A 21,503-nucleotide genomic window follows, 5' to 3' on the forward strand; every position below is an offset into this window, starting at 1 on the left:
TTCTCCACCTTCAAACGTAAACCTTAAAAACTTCTCCACCTTAAAAACACATCTTTTCAGGCAGGCTTATCAAGCTACCCTAAAATGACTTTTCCCAGACTAAACCCCTCCCCCACCAGAACTCGATCCTCTAGTAGTCCCAAACCCGAAGCAGACCGGCCGGCACCACCCAGTTGTCTGTCAGTTAAATAATGGCTCGAATCCCACTTATCACAATCAACCACCTGATGTGTCACCCTCAATTCCTGATAGATTGTAAGCTCTTGCGAGCAGGGCCCTGACTCCTTCTGCTATAGTTGCATATTAGCCAGTTAGTTTTGTTTTGTACATGAACCCTATGAAATGGTAAAGCGCTGCGGAATATGGTGGCGCTATAGAAATACAATTTATTATTATTATTGTGTCCCTGTGTGCACCACAAAATCCAGAAACCTTCATATACCCCCCTATACATAGCAACAACTTTATTCAGATCGCTCAAGAACGACAAAACAATACAGAAGACGACAATTGTGTAAATGTATTTATTTTTTTCTGTTTTCTAACCTGACCTGTGCAAAATGCCTCCTGCGCCAGAACCAGACAGCCGACGGTGGCGAGGAGACGATGAGTGGCCGGACTGCCGCCTGTTTATTGCATGGAGCAGCCTAATGAACTCATCCCAGACAAAACACATAATAAAGTAAACCTCAGCCGCGTTCTGGGCAGACAAGGAGCGAATGGCCGGCAAGGGGGCAATCCAAAAGAGAATGCCCTCCTTCATCATGTGCCCTCTGTGCCGGGGAGAGGCCTGTAAGCCGTTAGGAGAACATGAAGAGTTAAATAAATAAAATGATGCATAAGAATAAAAAAACACGCTTTGTGCATTTATGGCGCAATCTAGAAACACTCTCTCCACGTCCAGCTAATCACAAGTTAATACTGACGAGGAAAACCCCACATAACTCCGGAACACAGTGGTCCAGCACGAGAGGAGTTAAAAATATAGAATCTGTTTTCATTCCTGTAATAGCAAACAAAGGATGAGACGCCGATGAAGCAAATATCCGAAAATGTAACAGACGGGGAAGCGGCGACTCTCCACGTGGCCTCCATGGCGATTAAATAGAACAGCTTGACAATAAGCTGTGCGATATTCACGGTCACCTCTCACATACGAAAGGATGGAACCAGTCATATAGCATTTACATACATAGAGATACTCTAATATATTGCACGGCGAGATGGCGGCACCGCTCCGTGCACTGACAGGCTTGGCTACGCTGTGGGGTGAGGGTCAGATGTTGATCCCTTTGATAAGGGAGCTCTCCAGGGTTATGTTAAACTCCTGCAGCGTCTGCAGGACGCGGATTAATGAGTTGACGAGGGTGTGGTCCTTTATTAACGCCGTGTCCTCGTACATCTGTGCTATGATGGGGCAATCGGCCAGGAGGGCAATCCAGTGGTGCAAATGGTGATCCCTGCAAAAATGGCAGAAGAGAGGTCGTTACGTACTAAACTGAAGGCAATGGCGCAAATTTCTGGCATTTCACCAAAAGTCATCAGCGCACACTCACCGCGCTCCTAGACACACAAACATCTGGAACTTTCCATCTTTGCCGATGTTTCTGGGAGTGCTGTTTATGGCGGTGATGAAGCGGCTGAAGGTGCGGACTCGTTTCTGCCAGTCCTCGCCCAGCGCTGCGTCACTCGGGTCCAGGGCATCATAGTGGGCTTGTGCTTTTTCTACAAATGAGAACACACAGAACCATTCACTGATAATGGGAGAAAAGCTCCAGAATGCGTTACCTACAGCCTGACATATGGGCCGAGACACATCATGGGGGAAGGGCATTACCTAAAAAGTCCCATATGAAGATACTTTTAAAAAGTCTGGGGGATTTGAATCCGTGCTGGAAAACTTGCTCCAATGCAGCAACCAGTCCACACTCTCCACACAGCAGCAACGTCAGGCTGCCCCTCTGCAACAGAAAAATGAGTAAATACCTGCGCCCCCATCCTATGATCCACAGTGTCCATGCCAAGTAGGGGTGGGGGATGGAGAGAGGTGGGAGGGAGGGAGGAGAGGTGGGAGGGAGGGAGGAGAGGTGGGAGGGAGGGAGGAGAGGGGGGGGATGGAGAGAGGAGATGAGGGGGTGGAGAGAGGTGGGAGGAGAGGAGGGGGTGGAGAGAAGTGGGAGGGAGGAATGGAGGGGGATGGAGAGAGGTGGGAGGGAGGGAGGAGAGGGTGGAGAGAAGTGGGAGGGAGGAATGGAGGGGGATGGAGAGAGGAGAGGAGGGGGATGGAGAGAGGTGGGAGGGAGGGAGGGAGGAGAGGAGGGGGTGGAGAGAAGTGGGAGGGAGGAATGGAGGGGGATGGAGAGAGGTGGGATGGAGAGAGGTGGGAGGGAGGGAGGAGAGGAGGGGGGTGGAGAGAAGTGGGAGGGAGGAATGGAGGGGGAGGAATGGAGGGGGATGGAGAGAGGAGGGGGATGGTTAGGAGAGAGGAGGGGGTGGAGAGAAGTGGGAGGGAGGAATGGAGGGGGGATGGAGAGAGGTGGGAGGGGAGGAATGGAGGGGGATGGAGAGGAGTGGGGAGGGAGGAGAGGAGGGGGTGGAGAGAAAGTGGGAGGGAGGAATGGAGGGGTGGAGAAAGTGGGAGGAGGGAGAGAGGAGGGGTGGCAGAGAAGTGGAGGGAGGAATGGAGGGGATGGAAGAGGTGGGAGGAGGGAGGAGAGGAGTGGTGGAGAGAATGGGTGGGAGGAATGGAGGGGGAGATGGAGAGAGGAGAGGAGGGGGAGGAGAGAGTGGGAGGAGGGAGGGAGGAGAGGATGGGTGGAGAGAAGTGGAGGAGATGAGTGGAATGGAGGAGGGATGGAGAGAGGAGAGGAGGGGGATGGAGAGAGGTGGGAGGGAGGGAGGAGAGGAGGGGGTGGAGAGAAGTGGGAGGGAGGAGTGGAGGGGGATGGAGAGAGGAGGGGGATGGAGAGAGGAGAGGAGGGGGTGGAGAGAAGTGGGAGGGAGGAATGGAGGGGGATGGAGAGAGGTGGGAGGGAGGAATGGAGGGGGATGGAGAGAGGTGGGAGGGAGGAGAGGAGGGGGTGGAGAGAAGTGGGAGGGAGGAATGGAGGGGGTGGAGAGAAGTGGGAGGGAGGGAGGAGAGGAGGGGGTGGAGAGAAGTGGGAGGGAGGAATGGAGGGGGATGGAGAGAGGTGGGAGGGAGGGAGGAGAGGAGGGGGTGGAGAGAAGTGGGAGGGAGGAATGGAGGGGGATGGAGAGAGGTGGGAGGGAGGGAGGAGAGGAGGGGGTGGAGAGAAGTGGGAGGGAGGAATGGAGGGGGATGGAGAGAGGAGGGGGATGGAGAGAGGAGAGGAGGGGGTGGAGAGAAGTGGGAGGGGGGGAGGGGGGGGAGGGGTGGGGGCGGGAGGGAGGGGGGGAGAGGGGGGGGAGGGGGGGAGGGGGGGGGGGGGGGGGAGGCGGGGGGGAGGGGGGGGGGAGGGGGGGGAGGGGGGGGGGGAGGGAGGGGGGGGGGGGGGGGGGGGGAGGGGAGGGAGGGGGGGGGGGGGAGGGGGGAGGGGGGGGGGGGGGGGAGGGGGGGGGGAGGGGGGGGGGGGGGGGAGGGGGGGGAGGGGGGGGGGGGGGGCGAGAGGGGGGGGGGGGGGGGAGGAGGAGGGGGGGGGGGGGGGGGGGAGGGGGGGGGGGAGGGGGGGGGGGGGGGGGAGGGGGGAGGGGGGAGGGGGGGGGGAGGGAGGGGGGGGGGGAGGGGGAGGGGGGGGGGGGGGAGGGGGGGGGGGGGGGGGGGAGGGGGGGGGAGGGGGGGGGGGAGGAGGGGGGGGGGAGGGGGGGGGGAGAGAGGTGGGAGGGAGGGAGGAGAGGAGGGGGTGGAGAGAAGTGGGAGGGAGGAATGGAGGGGGAGGAATGGAGGGGGATGGAGAGAGGAGGGGGATGGAGAGAGGTGGGAGGGAGGGAGGAGAGGAGGGGGTGGAGAGAAGTGGGAGGGAGGAGTGGAGGGGGATGGAGAGAGGAGAAGAGGGGGTGGAGAGAAGTGGGAGGGAGGAATGGAGGGGGGATGGAGATAGGAGAGGAGGGGGATGGAGAGAGGTGGGAGTGGAGAAAGGTGGGGATGGAGAGAGGTGGGAGGGAGGAGGGGGTGGAGAGAAGTGGGAGGGAGGAATGGAGGGGGATGGAGAGAGGAGGGGGATGGAGAGAGGTGGGAGGGAGGGAGGAGAGGAGGGGGTGGAGAGAAGTGGGAGGGAGGAGTGGAGGGGGTGGAGAGAAGTGGGAGGGAGGAATGGAGGGGGATGGAGAGAGGAGAGGAGGGGGATGGAGAGAGGTGGGAGGGAGGGAGGAGAGGAGGGGGTGGAGAGAAGTGGGAGGGAGGAGTGGAGGGGGATGGAGAGAGGAGGGGGATGGAGAGAGGAGGGGGATGGAGAGAGGAGGGGGATGGAGAGAGGAGAGGAGGGGGTGGAGAGAAGTGGGAGGGAGGAATGGAGGGGGGTGGAGAGAGGAGAGGAGGGGGATGGAGAGAGGTGGGAGTGGAGAGAGGTGGGAGGGAGGGAGGGAGGAGAGGAGGGGGTGGAGAGAGGGGGGGAGGGAGGGAGGGAGGAGAGAGAGGGAGGAGAGGAGGGGGTGGAGAGATGGGGGATGGAGAGAGGGAGGGAGGAGATGAGGGGGTGGAGAGAGGTAGGGAGGAGGAGGAGGATGGAGAGAGGTGGGAGGGGGATGGAGAGAGGGAGGGAGAGAGGAGGGGGATGGAGAGAGGTGGGAGTGGAGAAAGGGAGGGATGGAGAGAGGTGGGAGGGGAGGAGGTGGGAGGGAGGGGTGGAGAGAGGAGGGGGGTGGAGAGAGGTGGGGATGGAGAGAGGGAGGGAGGAGTGGAGGGGGGGTGGAGAGAGGGAGGAGAGGAGGGGGGTGGAGAGAGGTGGGAGGGGAGGAGGGGGGGTGGAGAGAGGGAGGAGAGGAGGGGGGTGGAGAGAGGTGGGGATGGAGAGAGGGAGGGAGGAGTGGAGGGGGGGTGGAGAGAGGGAGGAGAGGAGGGGGGTGGAGAGAGGTGGGAGGGGAGGAGGGGGGTGGAGAGAGGTGGGAGGGGGGTGGAGAGAGGTGGGAGGGGAGGAGTGGAGAGGAGTGGAGGGAGGAGTGGAGGGGAGTGGAGGGGAGTGGAGGGAGGGAGGAGTGGAGGGAGGGAGGAGTGGAGGGGAGGGAGGAGTGGAGGGGAGGGAGGAGTGGAGGGGAGGGAGGAGTGGAGGGGAGTGGAGGGAGGGAGGAGTGGAGTGGAGGGAGGAGTGGAGGGAGGGAGGAGTGGAGGGGAGTGGAGGGAGGAGTGGAGGGGAGTGGAGGGAGGGAGGAGTGGAGGGGAGTGGAGGGAGGGAGGAGTGGAGGGGAGTGGAGGGAGGGAGGAGTGGAGGGGAGTGGAGGGAGGGAGGAGTGGAGGGGAGTGGAGGGAGGGAGGAGTGGAGGGGAGTGGAGGGGAGTGGAGGGAGGGAGGAGTGGAGGGGAGTGGAGGGAGGAGGAGGGAGGAGTGGAGGGAGGGAGGAGTGGAGGGGAGTGGAGGGAGGAGTGGAGGGAGGGAGGAGTGGAGGGAGGGAGGAGTGGAGGGAGGGAGGAGTGGAGGGAGGAGGGGAGTGGAGGTGGGATAGGAAAGGATAGAGAGGGAGGGAAGAGATGACAGAGGGAGGAGAAATGGGCAGAAGGGATGGAAGAGGAGAGGAGGGCGGCCGCTGTCCAGTTTCCACGCTACCTCCTTCTCCGGCTTGTGGAAATGCTTGACGATGCCGTTCACAGCTTCTCCTATGGCCTCCTGAATCTGCCCCGTATTTAATTCTGTGGGGAGGACAATGTCACAAGGAGGACGGACGAGAAACGGGGGGGGGGGGCCACTGGGTACTTACTGGGTCTGCTGCTGGGGGATATGGCCACGAGTCTCCGGATCATGCCCGGGGAGTGCTGCAGAGGAGGCGTCCGGCAGGGTCTTTCTTCAGTGTCTGGCGTGGATGTGAGAAGATCTCCAACTAAAACCCTCTCCAAACTCCCATCATCCATCCCCTTCCCCAACCATCGGCCGCAAGGGAACCTGGGAGTGATAAAACATTAGCTGGTAAACCAGTGGGGGGCGGGGAAACCATAACCTGAATAGGCGGAGGTCCTGCGCTGCCATCTGCTTTACACCTCACAATTCCTACGTATCATGGAGATCCAGAATTACACTCCAGTCACATCTAGAGCTGCAGTTAAATTAATCTTCACAGTCAGTGCTGCAATAACCAACAGAGTAGTGCAAGCAGCTTTGGATGTGACTGGAGTACAAGAATTACAGCGGCATTGGGGAGACTACATCATTACACTTCATCCACCACCCTCCACGCTGGCCCGATACACTGGGCTGGACCCACCGCTGTGGAGCAGAAGCTGCCAGGTTCTCACTTGTACGTGTGGCCTGTAATCTCGTTCCGGACCATAACATACTCCACCAGCCACTTGGCATACAGCCCAGAGTTGTCGTGCCCGATCTGCACGGTTGTCAGCTTGCCGAGGTTCTGGCACTGTGTGGGGAGAGACATAGACGCAGTTTACACGGTGCAGATCCGCCATATCTGAGCGGGGCCCACTGTGCACACGTATCAGGGCACGTGTGTGACTTCCCTGACCACTCACACGTGTGCACAGAGCAGGGTCAGGGGTCACAACCCACCTCGTAAGTCATCTCCAAGATACTCCTGGGAACCTGCAGCACGCCCGTCTCGCCCATCTCTCCCGAGATACAGATCCAGGGGTTGGCAGTGAACATGGAGCCCCCAAGCTTCTTGCTGGGAACGATGAGGATGTGGTAGGGGATCACTGGGGAGGCGCAAGAACGGGGCCCATAAATATCATCTAAATAACCAGTCACATCACATCACATTACATAGCCTGCAGAGCTGGAATCTCCCAGCATTCCCTGCTCACTCACGGCCTGCCCGGGTCACTTGGGATATTATCATTATGGTAAGTGTCAGCTTTACATCAGGAAACACTAACTGCATCACTGAGCCCAGCCGAGCTTGCTGACTGTTTCCAGCAGAGCAGCTATGCCTGGAGAGGGACGTGCACCGATGTGTGCCCCCTCGTCTGTGATCTTCAATTACCAGACAGGGGCGCCTAAAATATCCAGTCTATCTGAATGCAGCAACCTCAGGAAAGAGGTCTTGGCCAGTCTCTCAATCGGAGACCTCTGGAGTATAATACCAGCAGAATAGTGAGTGCAGCTCTGGAGTATAATACAGGATGTAACTCAGGATCAGTACAGGATAAGTAATGCATGTACACAGTGACTGCACCAGCAGAATAGTGAGTGCAGCTCTGGAGTATAATACAGGATGTAACTCAGGATCAGTACAGGATAAGTAATGTATGTACACAGTGACTGCACCAGCAGAATAGTGAGTGCAGCTCTGGAGTATAATACAGGATGTAACTCAGGATCAGTACAGGATAAGTAATGTATGTACACAGTGACTGCACTATAGAATAGTGAGTGCAGCTCTGGAGTATAATACAGGATGTAACTCAGGATCAGTACAGGATAAGTAATGTATGCACACAGTGACTGCACTATAAAATAGTGAGTGCAGCTCTGGAGTATAATACAGGATGTAACTCAGGATCAGTACAGGATAAGTAATGTATGTACACAGTGACTGCACCAGCAGAATAGTGAGTGCAGCTCTGGAGTATAATACAGGATGTAACTCAGGATCAGTACAGGATAAGTAATGTATGTACACAGTGACTGCACCAGCAGAATAGGGAGTGCAGCTCTGGAGTATAATACAGGATGTAACTCAGGATCAGTACAGGATAAGTAATGTATGTACACAGTGACTGCACCAGCAGAATAGTGAGTGCAGCTCTGGAATATAATACAGGATGTAACTCAGGATCAGTACAGGATAAGTAATGTATGTACACAGTGACTGCACCAGCAGAATAGTGAGTGCAGCTCTGAAGTATAATACAGGATGTAACTCAGGATCAGTACAGGATAAGTAATGTATGTACACAGTGACTGCACTATAGAATAGTGAGTGCAGCTCTGGAGTATAATACAGGATGTAACTCAGGATCAGTACAGGATAAGTAATGTATGCACACAGTGACTGCACTATAAAATAGTGAGTGCAGCTCTGGAGTATAATACAGGATGTAACTCAGGATCAGTACAGGATAAGTAATGTATGTACACAGTGACTGCACCAGCAGAATAGTGAGTGCAGCTCTGGAGTATAATACAGGATGTAACTCAGGATCAGTACAGGATAAGTAATGTATGTACACAGTGACTGCACCAGCAGAATAGTGAGTGCAGCTCTGGAGTATAATACAGGATGTAACTCAGGATCAGTACAGGATAAGTAATGTATGTACACAGTGACTGCACCAGCAGAATAGTGAGTGCAGCTCTGGAGTATAATACAGGATGTAACTCAGGATCAGTACAGGATAAGTAATGTATGTACACAGTGACTGCACCAGCAGAATAGTGAGTGCAGCTCTGGAGGATAATACAGGATGTAACTCAGGATCAGTACAGGATAAGTAATGTATGTACACAGTGACTGCACAAGCAGAATAGTGAGTGCAGCTCTGGAGTATAATACAGGAGGTAACTCAGGATCAGTACAGGATAAGTAATGTATGTACACAGTGACTGCACTATAGAATAGTGAGTGCAGCTCTGGAGTATATTACAGGATGTAACTCAGGATCAGTACAGGATAAGTAATGTATGTACACAGTGACTCCACCAGCAGAATAGTGAGTGCAGCTCTGGAGTATAATACAGGATGTAACTCAGGATCAGTACAGGATAAGTAATGTATGTACACAGTGACTGCACTATAGAATAGTGAGTGCAGCTCTGGAGTATAATACAGGATGTAACTCAGGATCAGTACAGGATAAGTAATGTATGCACACAGTGACTGCACCAGCAGAATAGTGAGTGCAGCTCTGGAGTATAATACAGGATGTAACTCAGGATCAGTACAGGATAAGTAATGTATGTACACAGTGACTGCACCAGCAGAATAGTGAGTGCAGCTCTGGAGTATAATACAGGATGTAACTCAGGATCAGTACAGGATAAGTAATGTATGTACACAGTGACTGCACCAGCAGAATAGTGAGTGCAGCTCTGGAGTATAATACAGGATGTAACTCAGGATCAGTACAGGATAAGTAATGTATGTACACAGTGACTGCACCAGCAGAATAGTGAGTGCAGCTCTGGAGTATAATACAGGATGTAACTCAGGATCAGTACAGGATAAGTAATGTATGTACACAGTGACTGCACCAGCAGAATAGTGAGTGCAGCTCTGGAGTATAATACAGGATGTAACTCAGGATCAGTACAGGATAAGTAATGTATGTACACAGTGACTGCACCAGCAGAACAGTGAGTGCAGCTCTGGAGTATAATACAGGATGTAACTCAGGATCAGTACAGGATAAGTAATGTATGTACACAGTGACTGCACCAGCAGAATAGTGAGTGCAGCTCTGCAGTATAATACAGGATGTAACTCAGGATCAGTACAGGATAAGTAATGTATGCACACAGTGACTGCACCAGCAGAAAAGTGAGTGCAGCTCTGGAGTATAATACAGGATGTAACTCAGGATCAGCACAGGATGAGTAATGTATGTACACAGTGACTGCACCAGCAGAATAGTGAGTGCAGCTCTGAAGTATAATACAGGATGTAACTCAGGATCAGTACAGGATAAGTAATGTATGTACACAGTGACTGCACCAGCAGAATAGTGAGTGCAGCTCTGAAGTATAATACGAATTACAATACATATTATACTATCAGGAATCAGTCTTGTACTCACTTATTGTTGTGAAGACATTGGTGAAACAAAAATAATCAACGGCATTGAAGGAGAGAAGATGGTAAAGGAACTGCTCCTTCTCATCATCACATCGCAGGAAGGCGTAGCGCTTGTATAATTTTCTAGAGCAAAAAATAAAGTTTTAAGAACATCCTTACAGTGATGGGACAGACAGAAGATGGGGGCTTTATTCCCTGATACCCTGGACGCAGGGGGTTTATGAGGCATGAGACGATACGGTATGATGGAGGACGCTGGGGACATACTTGGTTAATTCATGATCCAACAGAAGCTGCTTCAAGTGTCTGGACAGAAGTTTCTTCTCCATGGACAATCTGACCCAGGCTCGAGCCTTCCCCACATCAGTCTTTATCTCCCCAATGTTCTGAATGTGCCTGGCAGCAGAAATCACAGGGATGCAGCAGTGGTATACCCCAGGGGCGCCCCGCTGCCCCCCAGATATGGTCTCCCCAGGACATTCCAACCCTGGAATACTCACAACATGTCCTGGACAAGAGAGATCTTCATCGGAGCCATCACTGGGTTGGGATCGGATTTCCGTCTTTCTATATCTAAAAACAAAACTAGAAGACATCATATATTAGTACATGTCATAGATGTCCCCCCCCCATATATTAGTACATGTCATAGATGTCCCCCCCCCATATATTAGTACATGTCATAGATGCCCCCCCTCATATATTAGTACATGTCATAGATGCCCCCCCCCCATATATTAGTACATGTCATAGATGCCCCCCCTCATATATTAGTACATGTCATAGATGCCCCCCCTCATATATTAGTACATGTCATAGATGTCCCCCCTCATATATTAGTACATGTCATAGATGTCCCCCCCATATATTAGTACATGTCATAGATGTCTCCCCCATATATTAGTACATGTCATAGATGTCCCCCCTCATATATTAGTACATGTCATAGATGTCCCCCCTCATATATTAGTACATGTCATAGATGTCCCCCCCCCATATATTAGTACATGTCATAGATGTCCCCCCTCATATATTAGTACATGTCATAGATGTCTCCCCCATATATTAGTACATGTCATAGATGTCCCCCCTCATATATTAGTACATGTCATAGATGCCCCCCCCATATATTAGTACATGTCATAGATGCCCCCCCCCCATATATTAGTACATGTCATAGATGTCCCCCCTCATATATTAGTACATGTCATAGATGTCCCCCCCCCATATATTAGTACATGTCATAGATGTCCCCCCCCATATATTAGTACATGTCATAGATGTCCCCCCCATATATTAGTACATGTCATAGATGCCCCCCCCCCATATATTAGTACATGTCATAGATGCCCCCCCCCCATATATTAGTACATGTCATAGATGCCCCCCCTCATATATTAGTACATGTCATAGATGTCCCCCCCATATATTAGTACATGTCATAGATGTCCCCCCCCCCATATATTAGTACATGTCATAGATGTCCCCCCTCATATATTAGTACATGTCATAGATGTCCCCCCCCCCATATATTAGTACATGTCATAGATGTCCCCCCTCATATATTAGTACATGTCATAGATGTACCCCCCCCCATATATTAGTACATGTCATAGATGTCCCCCCTCATATATTAGTACATGTCATAGATGTCCCCCCCATATATTAGTACATGTCATAGATGTCCCCCCCCATATATTAGTACATGTCATAGATGTCCCCCCCCATATATTAGTACATGTCATAGATGTCCCCCTCATATATTAGTACATGTCATAGATGTCCCCCCCCATATATTAGTACATGTCATAGATGTCCCCCCCCATATATTAGTACATGTCATAGATGCCCCCCCCCATATATTAGTACATGTCATAGATGCCCCCCCCCATATATTAGTACATGTCATAGATGTCCCCCCCCCATATATTAGTACATGTCATAGATGTCCCCCTCATATATTAGTACATGTCATAGATGTCCCCCCCCATATATTAGTACATGTCATAGATGTCCCCCCCCCATATATTAGTACATGTCATAGATGTCCCCCCCCATATATTAGTACATGTCATAGATGTCCCCCCCCATATATTAGTACATGTCATAGATGTCCCCCCCCATATATTAGTACATGTCATAGATGTCCCCCCCATATATTAGTACATGTCATAGATGTCCCCCCCCCCATATATTAGTACATGTCATAGATGTCCCCCCCCATATATTAGTACATGTCATAGATGTCCCCCCCCATATATTAGTACATGTCATAGATGTCCCCCCCCATATATTAGTACATGTCATAGATGTCCCCCTCATATATTAGTACATGTCATAGATGTCCCCCCCCATATATTAGTACATGTCATAGATGTCCCCCCCCCATATATTAGTACATGTCATAGATGTCCCCCCCCATATATTAGTACATGTCATAGATGCCCCCCCCCATATATTAGTACATGTCATAGATGTCCCCCCCCATATATTAGTACATGTCATAGATGTCCCCCTCATATATTAGTACATGTCATAGATGTCCCCCCCCATATATTAGTACATGTCATAGATGTCCCCCCCCATATATTAGTACATGTCATAGATGTCCCCCCCCATATATTAGTACATGTCATAGATGTCCCCCCTCATATATTAGTACATGTCATAGATGTCCCCCCCCATATATTAGTACATGTCATAGATGTCCCCCCCCATATATTAGTACATGTCATAGATGCCCCCCCCCCATATATTAGTACATGTCATAGATGTCCCCCCCATATATTAGTACATGTCATAGATTAGGATGCGTACAGGGGACGGAGGGCGACTCATGAGGCGAGTAATAACCTGTGTGTCCGAGGCTCCCGGCCACCATCCTCCTCCTGTTGTCCTGGTAATGTAACAGATGGGACCACAAGGCCGACTTCCCCTGCGGCACAAACACAGGACATGAGGTGAAGCCTGCGGCAGACGGGGGTCACATGACCTACCACAGGTGGGACGCTACCTGCTTCACAAGAAGGCCGTGGCTCCAGATGCGTTCCAGAAGATCACAGAGGCTGGCGATCAACGTGTTCTCCTCCACGCCCGTTATACTGACCTCGCCGTGGCCCAGTTCCACCGCCTCCCGACCCATCTTCTCCACCAGCATCCTCTTAGTCTGTAAGAAAATGAGACAAAAGGTCAATGTCTGCTGAAGATTCAATAGTCTGGGCCTTGTGGTGCATGAATTCCAGCAATCCAGAAAAATAGCACAAGTTCAGTCCCAGGACTGGGGAAGGGGGGCGCACCTTGTTACGGCACTCCTTCAGCAAACCTTCTACAAACTTCCAGTTAGTCTGAGCAATGACAGAGGGAGAGAGGTTCGACAGCTTGGGCTGCCGGATGCTGCTGCCCATACTCCTCGCCTCCTGGATGTATTTCTGCAAAAAATTAAGAAAAAATATTTGCACTGAAATACATAGTGCTTGAAAAGAGCGGCATGTGGGATTGTGAGGGAGACTGTGTGTGTGCCCGACTGTGTGCGTGTGTGTGTCTGACTGTGTGTGTGCCCGACTGTGTGCGTGTGTGTGTCTGACTGTGTGTGTGCCCGACTGTGTGCGTGTGTGTGTCTGACTGTGTGTGTGCCCGACTGTGTGCGTGTCTGACTGTGTGTGTGCCCGACTGTGTGCGTGTGTGTGTCTGACTGTGTGTGTGCCCGACTGTGTGCGTGTGTGTGTCTGACTGTGTGTGTGCCCGACTGTGTGCGTGTGTGTGTCTGACTGTGTGTGTGCCCGACTGTGTGCGTGTGTGTGTCTGACTGTGTGTGTGCCCGACTGTGTGCGTGTGTGTGTCTGACTGTGTGTGTGCCCGACTGTGTGCGTGTGTGTGTCTGACTGTGTGTGTGCCCGACTGTGTGCGTGTGTGTGTCTGACTGTGTGTGTGCCCGACTGTGTGCGTGTGTGTGTGTCTGACTGTGTGTGTGCCCGACTGTGTGCGTGTGTGTGTCTGACTGTGTGTGTGCCCGACTGTGTGCGTGTGTGTGCCCGACTGTGTGCGTGTGTGTGTCTGACTGTGTGTGTGCCCGACTGTGTGCGTGTGTGTGTCCGACTGTGTGTGTGCCCGACTGTGTGCGTGTGTGTGTCCGACTGTGTGTGTGCCCGACTGTGTGCGTGTGTGTGTCTGACTGTGTGTGTGCCCGACTGTGTGCGTGTGTGTGTGTCTGACTGTGTGTGTGCCCGACTGTGTGCGTGTGTGTGTCTGACTGTGTGTGTCTGACTGTGTGTGCCCGACTGCGTGCGCGCCCGACTGCGTGCGCGCGTCCCCGACTATGCGTGTGAGTGTCTGTGACAGTGTGTGTGTGAGTGTCTGTGACAGTGTGTGTGTGAGTGTCTGTGACAGTGTGTGTGTGAGTGTCTGTGACAGTGTGTGTGTGAGTGTCTGTGACAGTGTGTGTGTGAGTGTCTGTGACAGTGTGTGTGTGAGTGTCTGTGACAGTGTGTGACTGTATGTGTGCCCGACTGTGCCTGCCCGTCTGTGTGTGTGTGCCTGACTGTGTGTGCGTGTGTGCCCGACTGTGTGTGCGTGTGTGCCCGACTACGTGTGTGCGTACCCGACTATGCGTGTGTGCGTACGCGCGCCCGACTGTGTGTGTGTGTCTGTGACAGTGTGACTGTATGTGTGTGCGAGTGCCTGTGACTATATGTGTGTGTCTGTGTGTGAGTGTCTGACTGTGTGTGTGTGCATTTAACATTGTGTGTGACAGAGAGAAACTGTAAGTGTTTTGTGTATGTCTCTTTGTGACCGTGCTGGACAGAGAGAAGAGAGGCCGTGTCTGTGAGACAGGGTGGTAGTTACACTGCGACATCTGCCATGGCAGTCAAACTTTGACTCTCCGGACATTCCACCTTTCATTTCTATGGGGGATTTATTTTTATTTTTTCAAACAAATTTTTTTTTTTTTAAGTAATAAAATACATAGGACAACTCTGAACAGAGTCTGTTTGAAGCGGTTCAAGCTGTTTTAATAGTCACATATGATGTAATGTCTCTGGAGGTTATATCAGTACTGGAGCGTTATAAGAGGAGCGGCTGATATCAGTCACATATGATGTAATGTCTCTGGAGGTTATATCAGTACTGGAGCGTTATAAGAGGAGCGGCTGATATCAGTCACATATGATGTAATGTCTCTGGAGGTTATATCAGTACTGGAGCGTTATAAGAGGAGCGGCTGATATCAGTCACATATGATGTAATGTCTCTGGAGGTTATATCAGTGCTGGAGCGTTATAAGAGGAGTGGCTGATATCAGTCACATATGATGTAATGTCTGGAGGTTATATCAGCGCTGGAGCGTTATAAGAGGAGCGGCTGATATCAGTCTCATATGATGTAATGTCTCTGGAGGTTATATCAGTACTGGAGCGTTATAAGAGCAGCGGCTGATATCAGTCACATATGATGTAATGTCTCTGGAGGTTATATCAGTGCTGGAGCGTTATAAGAGGAGTGGCTGATATCAGTCACATATGATGTAATGTCTGGAGGTTATATCAGCGCTGGAGCGTTATAAGAGGAGCGGCTGATATCAGTCTCATATGATGTAATGTCTCTGGAGCGTTATATCAGTACTGGAGCGTTATAAGAGGAGCGGCTGATATCAGTCACATGATGTAATGTCTCTGGAGGTTATATCAGTACTGGAGCGTTATAAGAGGAGCGGCTGATATCAGTCACATATGATGTAATGTCTCTGGAGCGTTATAAGAGCAGCGGCTGATATCGGTCACATATGATGTAATGTCTCTGGAGGTTATATCAGTACTGGAGCGTTATAAGAGGAGCGGCTGATATCAGTCACATGATGTAATGTCTCTGGAGGTTATATCAGTACTGGAGCGTTATATGAGGAGCGGCTGATATCAGTCACATGTGATGTAATGTCTGGAGGTTATATCAGCGCTGGAGCGTTATAAGAGGAGCGGCTGATATCAGTCACATATGATGTAATGTCTCTGGAGGTTATATCAGCGCTGGAGCGTTATAAGAGGAGCGGCTGATATCAGTCACATATGATGTAATGTCTCTGGAGGTTATATCAGCGCTGGAGCGTTATAAGAGGAGCGGCTGATATCAGTCACATATGATGTAATGTCTCTGGAGGTTATATCAGCGCTGGAGCGTTATAAGAGGAGCGGCTGATATCAGTCACATATGATGTAATGTCTCTGGAGGTTATATCAGTACTGGAGCGTTATAAGAGGAGCGGCTGATATCAGTCACATGATGTAATGTCTCTGGAGGTTATATCAGTGCTGGAGCGTTATAAGAGGAGCGGCTGATATCAGTCACATGTGATGTAATGTCTGGAGGTTATATCAGCGCTGGAGCGTTATAAGAGGAGCGGCCGATATCAGTCACATAGGATGTAATGTCTCTGGAGGTTATATCAGTACTGGAGCGTTATAAGAGGAGCGGCTGATATCAGTCACATGATGTAATGTCTCTGGAGGTTATATCAGTACTGGAGCGTTATAAGAGGAGCGGCTGATATCAGTCACATGATGTAATGTCTCTGGAGGTTATATCAGCACTGGAGCGTTATAAGAGGAGCGGCTGATATCAGTCACATATGATGTAATGTCTCTGGAGGTTATATCAGCGCTGGAGCGTTATAAGAGGAGCGGCTGATATCAGTCACATATGATGTAATGTCTCTGGAGGTTATATCAGCGCTGGAGCGTTATAAGAGGAGCGGCTGATATCAGTCACATATGATGTAATGTCTCTGGAGGTTATATCAGTACTGGAGCGTTATAAGAGGAGCGGCTGATATCAGTCACATGATGTAATGTCTCTGGAGGTTATATCAGTGCTGGAGCGTTATAAGAGGAGCGGCTGATATCAGTCACATGTGATGTAATGTCTGGAGGTTATATCAGCGCTGGAGCGTTATAAGAGGAGCGGCCGATATCAGTCACATATGATGTAATGTCTCTGGAGGTTATATCAGCGCTGGAGCGTTATAAGAGGAGCGGCCGATATCAGTCACATATGATGTAATGTCTCTGGAGGTTATATCAGGGCTGGAGCGTTATAAGAGGAGCGGCTGATATCAGTCACATGTGATGTAATGTCTCTGGAGGTTATATCAGTACTGGAGCGTTATAAAAGGAGCGGCTGATATCAGTCACATATGATGTAATGTCTCTGGAGGTTATATCAGTACTGGAGCGTTATAAGAGGAGCGGCTGATATCAGTCACATATGATGTAATGTCTCTGGAGGTTATATCAGTGCTGGAGCGTTATAAGAGGAGCGGCGGATATCAGTCTCATATGATGTAATGTCTCTGGAGGTTATATCAGTGCTGGAGCGTTATAAGAGCAGCGGCTGATATCAGTCACATATGATGTAATGTCTCTGGAGCGTTATAAGAGCAGCGGCTGATATCAGTCACATGTGATGTAATGTCTCTGGAGCGTTATAAGAGCAGCGGCTGATATCAGTCACATATGATGTAATGTCTCTGGAGGTTATATCAGTACTGGAGCGTTATAAGAGGAGCGGCTGATATCAGTCACATATGATGTAATGTCTCTGGAGGTTATATCAGTACTGGAGCGTTATAAGAGGAGCGGCTGATATCAGTCACATATGATGTAATGTCTCTGGAGGTTATATCAGTACTGGAGCGTTATAAGAGGAGCGGCTGATATCAGTCACATATGATGTAATGTCTGGAGGTTATATCAGTACTGGAGCGTTATAAGAGGAGCGGCTGATATCAGTCACATATGATGTAATGTCTCTGGACGTTATATCAGTACTGGAGCGTTATAAGAGGAGCGGCTGATATCAGTCACATATGATGTAATGTCTCTGGAGGTTATATCAGTACTGGAGCGTTATAAGAGGAGCGGCTGATATCAGTCACATATGATGTAATGTCTCTGGAGGTTATATCAGCGCTGGAGCGTTATAAGAGGAGCGGCTGATATCAGTCACATATGATGTAATGTCTCTGGAGGTTATATCAGTACTGGAGCGTTATAAGAGAAGCGGCTGATATCAGTCACATATGATGTAATGTCTCTGGAGCGTTATAAGAGCAGCGGCTGATATCAGTCACATATGATGTAATGTCTCTGGAGCGTTATAAGAGCAGCGGCTGATATCAGTCACATATGATGTAATGTCTCTGGAGCGTTATAAGAGCAGCGGCTGATATCAGTCACATATGATGTAATGTCTCTGGAGCGTTATAAGAGCAGCGGCTGATATCAGTCACATGTGATGTAATGTCTCTGGAGCGTTATAAGAGGAGCGGCTGATATCAGTCACATGTGATGTAATGTCTCTGGAGGTTATATCAGGGCTGGAGCGTTATAAGAGGAGCGGCTGATATCAGTCACATATGATGTAATGTCTCTGGAGGTTATATCAGTGCTGGAGCGTTATAAGAGAAGCGGCTGATATCAGTCACATATGATGTAATGTCTCTGGAGCGTTATAAGAGCAGCGGCTGATATCAGTCACATATGATGTAATGTCTCTGGAGCGTTATAAGAGCAGCGGCTGATATCAGTCACATATGATGTAATGTCTCTGGAGCGTTATAAGAGCAGCGGCTGATATCAGTCACATATGATGTAATGTCTCTGGAGCGTTATAAGAGCAGCGGCTGATATCAGTCACATATGATGTAATGTCTCTGGAGCGTTATAAGAGCAGCGGCTGATATCAGTCACATATGATGTAATGTCTCTGGAGCGTTATAAGAGCAGCGGCTGATATCAGTCACATATGATGTAATGTCTCTGGAGCGTTATAAGAGCAGCGGCTGATATCAGTCACATATGATGTAATGTCTCTGGAGCGTTATAAGAGCAGCGGCTGATATCAGTCACATATGATGTAATGTCTCTGGAGCGTTATAAGAGCAGCGGCTGATATCAGTCACATATGATGTAATGTCTCTGGAGCGTTATAAGAGCAGCGGCTCACCTCCCTCTGGTCATTATCCAGTCTCAGGTGCTCTGTGTGCTGCTTCTGTCTGTCCTTCCGTCTCCATTGTGCTGGAGCGTTCCTCTTTGTCCACCTGTAATATTATAACATTTAAGAACATGGAAGACGCAGAGCAGGGGATGATCCGAGCTCAGAGGAGACTACAGCTAGAAGGACTATCATCCCAACGCTGAGAAGGGTAGTGTTACACATTTTCCTTACTTGTTGGTTGCCGGTCCTGTGGACAACACATCAAACTGCAGCTTAGGGAAGAACCCCGGCTCATACTTCCCCTGTCCAATCTTCATATCCAAAAGATGAGGGTGGATGGCGGTGTGATCAATCTTGGAGAGTCGCAGCTCAATGGCCTTCACTACAGAAAAGCACAAAATCATCTAAACTGACCCGCTCACCTCTCTCACTTCTCACCTCATTACTCTCCTCCCTCTCGTCTCACTACTCTCTCCTCATAACTCTCTCCTCCCTCTCGTCTCACTACTCTCTCCTCATTACTCTCCTCCCTCTCTCCTCATTACTCTCCTCCCTCTCGTCTCACTACTCTCTCCTCATTACTCTCTCCTCCCTCCTTCCTCTCTCCCCATTACTCTCTCCTCCCTCCTCATTACTCTGTCCTCCCCCCTCATTACTCTCTCCTCCCCCCTCATTACGCTGTCCTCCCCCCTCATTACGCTGTCCTCCCCCCTCATTACGCTGTCCTCCCCCCTTATTACGCTGTCCTCCCCCCTCATTACTCTCTCCCCCCTCCTTCCTCATTACTCTCTCCTCCCTCCTTCCTCTCACCTCATTACTCTCTCCTCCCTCCTTCCTCTTGTCTCATTACTCTCCCCTCCCTCTCGCCTCATTACTCTCTCCTCCCTCCTCATTACTCTCTCCTCCTTCCTCATTACTCTCTCCCCCCTCCTTCCTCATTACTCTGTCCTCTCTCCTTCCTCTCACCTCATTACTCTCTCCTCCCTCCTTCCTCTTGTCTCATTACTCTCCCCTCCCTCTCGCCTCATTACTCTCTCCTCCCTCCTCATTACTCTCTCCTCCCTCCTCATTACTCTCTCCTCCCTCCTCATTACTCTCTCCTCCCTCCTCATTACTCTCTCCTCCCTCCTCATTACTCTCTCCCCCCTCCTTCCTCATTACTCTCTCCTCCCTCCTTCCTCTCACCTCATTACTCTCTCCTCCCTCCTTCCTCTTGTCTCATTACTCTCCCCTCCCTCTCGCCTCATTACTCTCTCCTCCCTTCTTCCTCTCATTTCATTACTCTGTCCTCCCTCTCGCCTCCCCCCTCATTACGCTGTCCTCCCCCCTCATTACTCTCTCCTCCCTCCTCATTACTCTCTCCCCCCTCCTTCCTCATTACTCTCTCCTCCCTCCTTCCTCTCACCTCATTACTCTCTCCTCCCTCCTGTCTCATTACTCTCTCCTCCCTCCTTCCTCTTGTCTCATTACTCTCTCCTCCCTCTCGCCTCATTACTCTCCCCTCCCTCTCGCCTCATTACTCTCTCCTCCCTCCTCATTACTCTCTCCTCCCTCTCGCCTCATTACTCTCCCCTCCCTCTCGCCTCATTACTCTCTCCTCCCTCCTTCCTCTCACCTCATTACTCTCTCCTCCCTCCTTCCTCTCACCTCATTACTCTCTCCTCCCTCCTTCCTCTTGTCTCATTACTCTCCCCTCCCTCCTCATTACTCTCTCCTCCCCCCTCATTACTCTCTCCTCCCCCCTCATTACGCTGTCCTCCCCCCCTCATTACGCTGTCCTCCCCCCTCATTACGCTGTCCTCCCCCCTCATTACGCTGTCCTCCCTCCTCATTACTGTCTCCTCCCTCCTCATTACTCTCTCCTCCCTCCTTCCTCTCACCTCATTACTCTCTCCTCCCTCCTTCCTCTTGTCTCATTACTCTCCCCTCCCTCTCGCCTCATTACTCTCTCCTCCCTCCTCATTACTCTCTCCTCCTTCCTCATTACTCTCTCCCCCCTCCTTCCTCATTACTCTGTCCTCTCTCCTTCCTCTCACCTCATTACTCTCTCCTCCCTCCTTCCTCTCGCCTCATTACTCTCTCCTCCCTCCTCATTACTCTCTCCTCCCTCCTCATTACTCTCTCCTCCCTCCTCATTACTCTCTCCTCCCTCCTCATTACTCTCTCCTCCCTCCTCATTACTCTGTCCTCCCCCCTCATTACTCTCTCCTCCCCCCTCATTACGCTGTCCTCCCCCCTCATTACGCTGTCCTCCCCCCTCATTACTCTCTCCCCCCTCCTTCCTCATTACTCTCTCCTCCCTCCTTCCTCTCACCTCATTACTCTCTCCTCCCTCCTTCCTCTTGTCTCATTACTCTCCCCTCCCTCTCGCCTCATTACTCTCTCCTCCCTCCTCATTACTCTCTCCTCCTTCCTCATTACTCTCTCCCCCCTCCTTCCTCATTACTCTGTCCTCTCTCCTTCCTCTCACCTCATTACTCTCTCCTCCCTCCTTCCTCTTGTCTCATTACTCTCCCCTCCCTCTCGCCTCATTACTCTCTCCTCCCTCCTCATTACTCTCTCCTCCCTCCTCATTACTCTCTCTCCTCCCTCCTCATTACTCTCTCCTCCCTCCTCATTACTCTCTCCTCCCTCCTCATTACTCTCTCCCCCCTCCTTCCTCATTAC

At 50.9% G+C, this 21,503-nt stretch overlaps 1 protein-coding gene across 1 annotated transcript in view; it reads right to left on the reverse strand.

The window, feature by feature from the left end:
• Window positions 1–509: 509 nt before the first annotated feature.
• DENND5A (DENN domain containing 5A) overlaps window positions 510–21,503 on the reverse strand; it is a gene marked incomplete at its 5' end in the record, with an annotated part of 57,286 nt that continues 36,292 nt past the window's right edge. Inside the window, 15 exon segments of the mRNA XM_040409406.1 lie at window positions 510–1,460; window positions 1,557–1,725; window positions 1,838–1,961; window positions 5,717–5,799; window positions 5,868–6,049; window positions 6,400–6,518; window positions 6,668–6,813; window positions 9,853–9,974; window positions 10,119–10,247; window positions 10,352–10,436; window positions 12,705–12,786; window positions 12,865–13,017; window positions 13,148–13,279; window positions 18,846–18,939; window positions 19,068–19,213. Of these exon segments, the coding sequence (XP_040265340.1) occupies window positions 1,277–1,460; window positions 1,557–1,725; window positions 1,838–1,961; window positions 5,717–5,799; window positions 5,868–6,049; window positions 6,400–6,518; window positions 6,668–6,813; window positions 9,853–9,974; window positions 10,119–10,247; window positions 10,352–10,436; window positions 12,705–12,786; window positions 12,865–13,017; window positions 13,148–13,279; window positions 18,846–18,939; window positions 19,068–19,213 (1,950 nt within the window).

Source organism: Bufo bufo, chromosome 10 (genome assembly GCF_905171765.1).
Source record: "Bufo bufo chromosome 10, aBufBuf1.1, whole genome shotgun sequence".
In the NCBI taxonomy this organism is placed as follows: domain Eukaryota; kingdom Metazoa; phylum Chordata; class Amphibia; order Anura; family Bufonidae; genus Bufo; species Bufo bufo.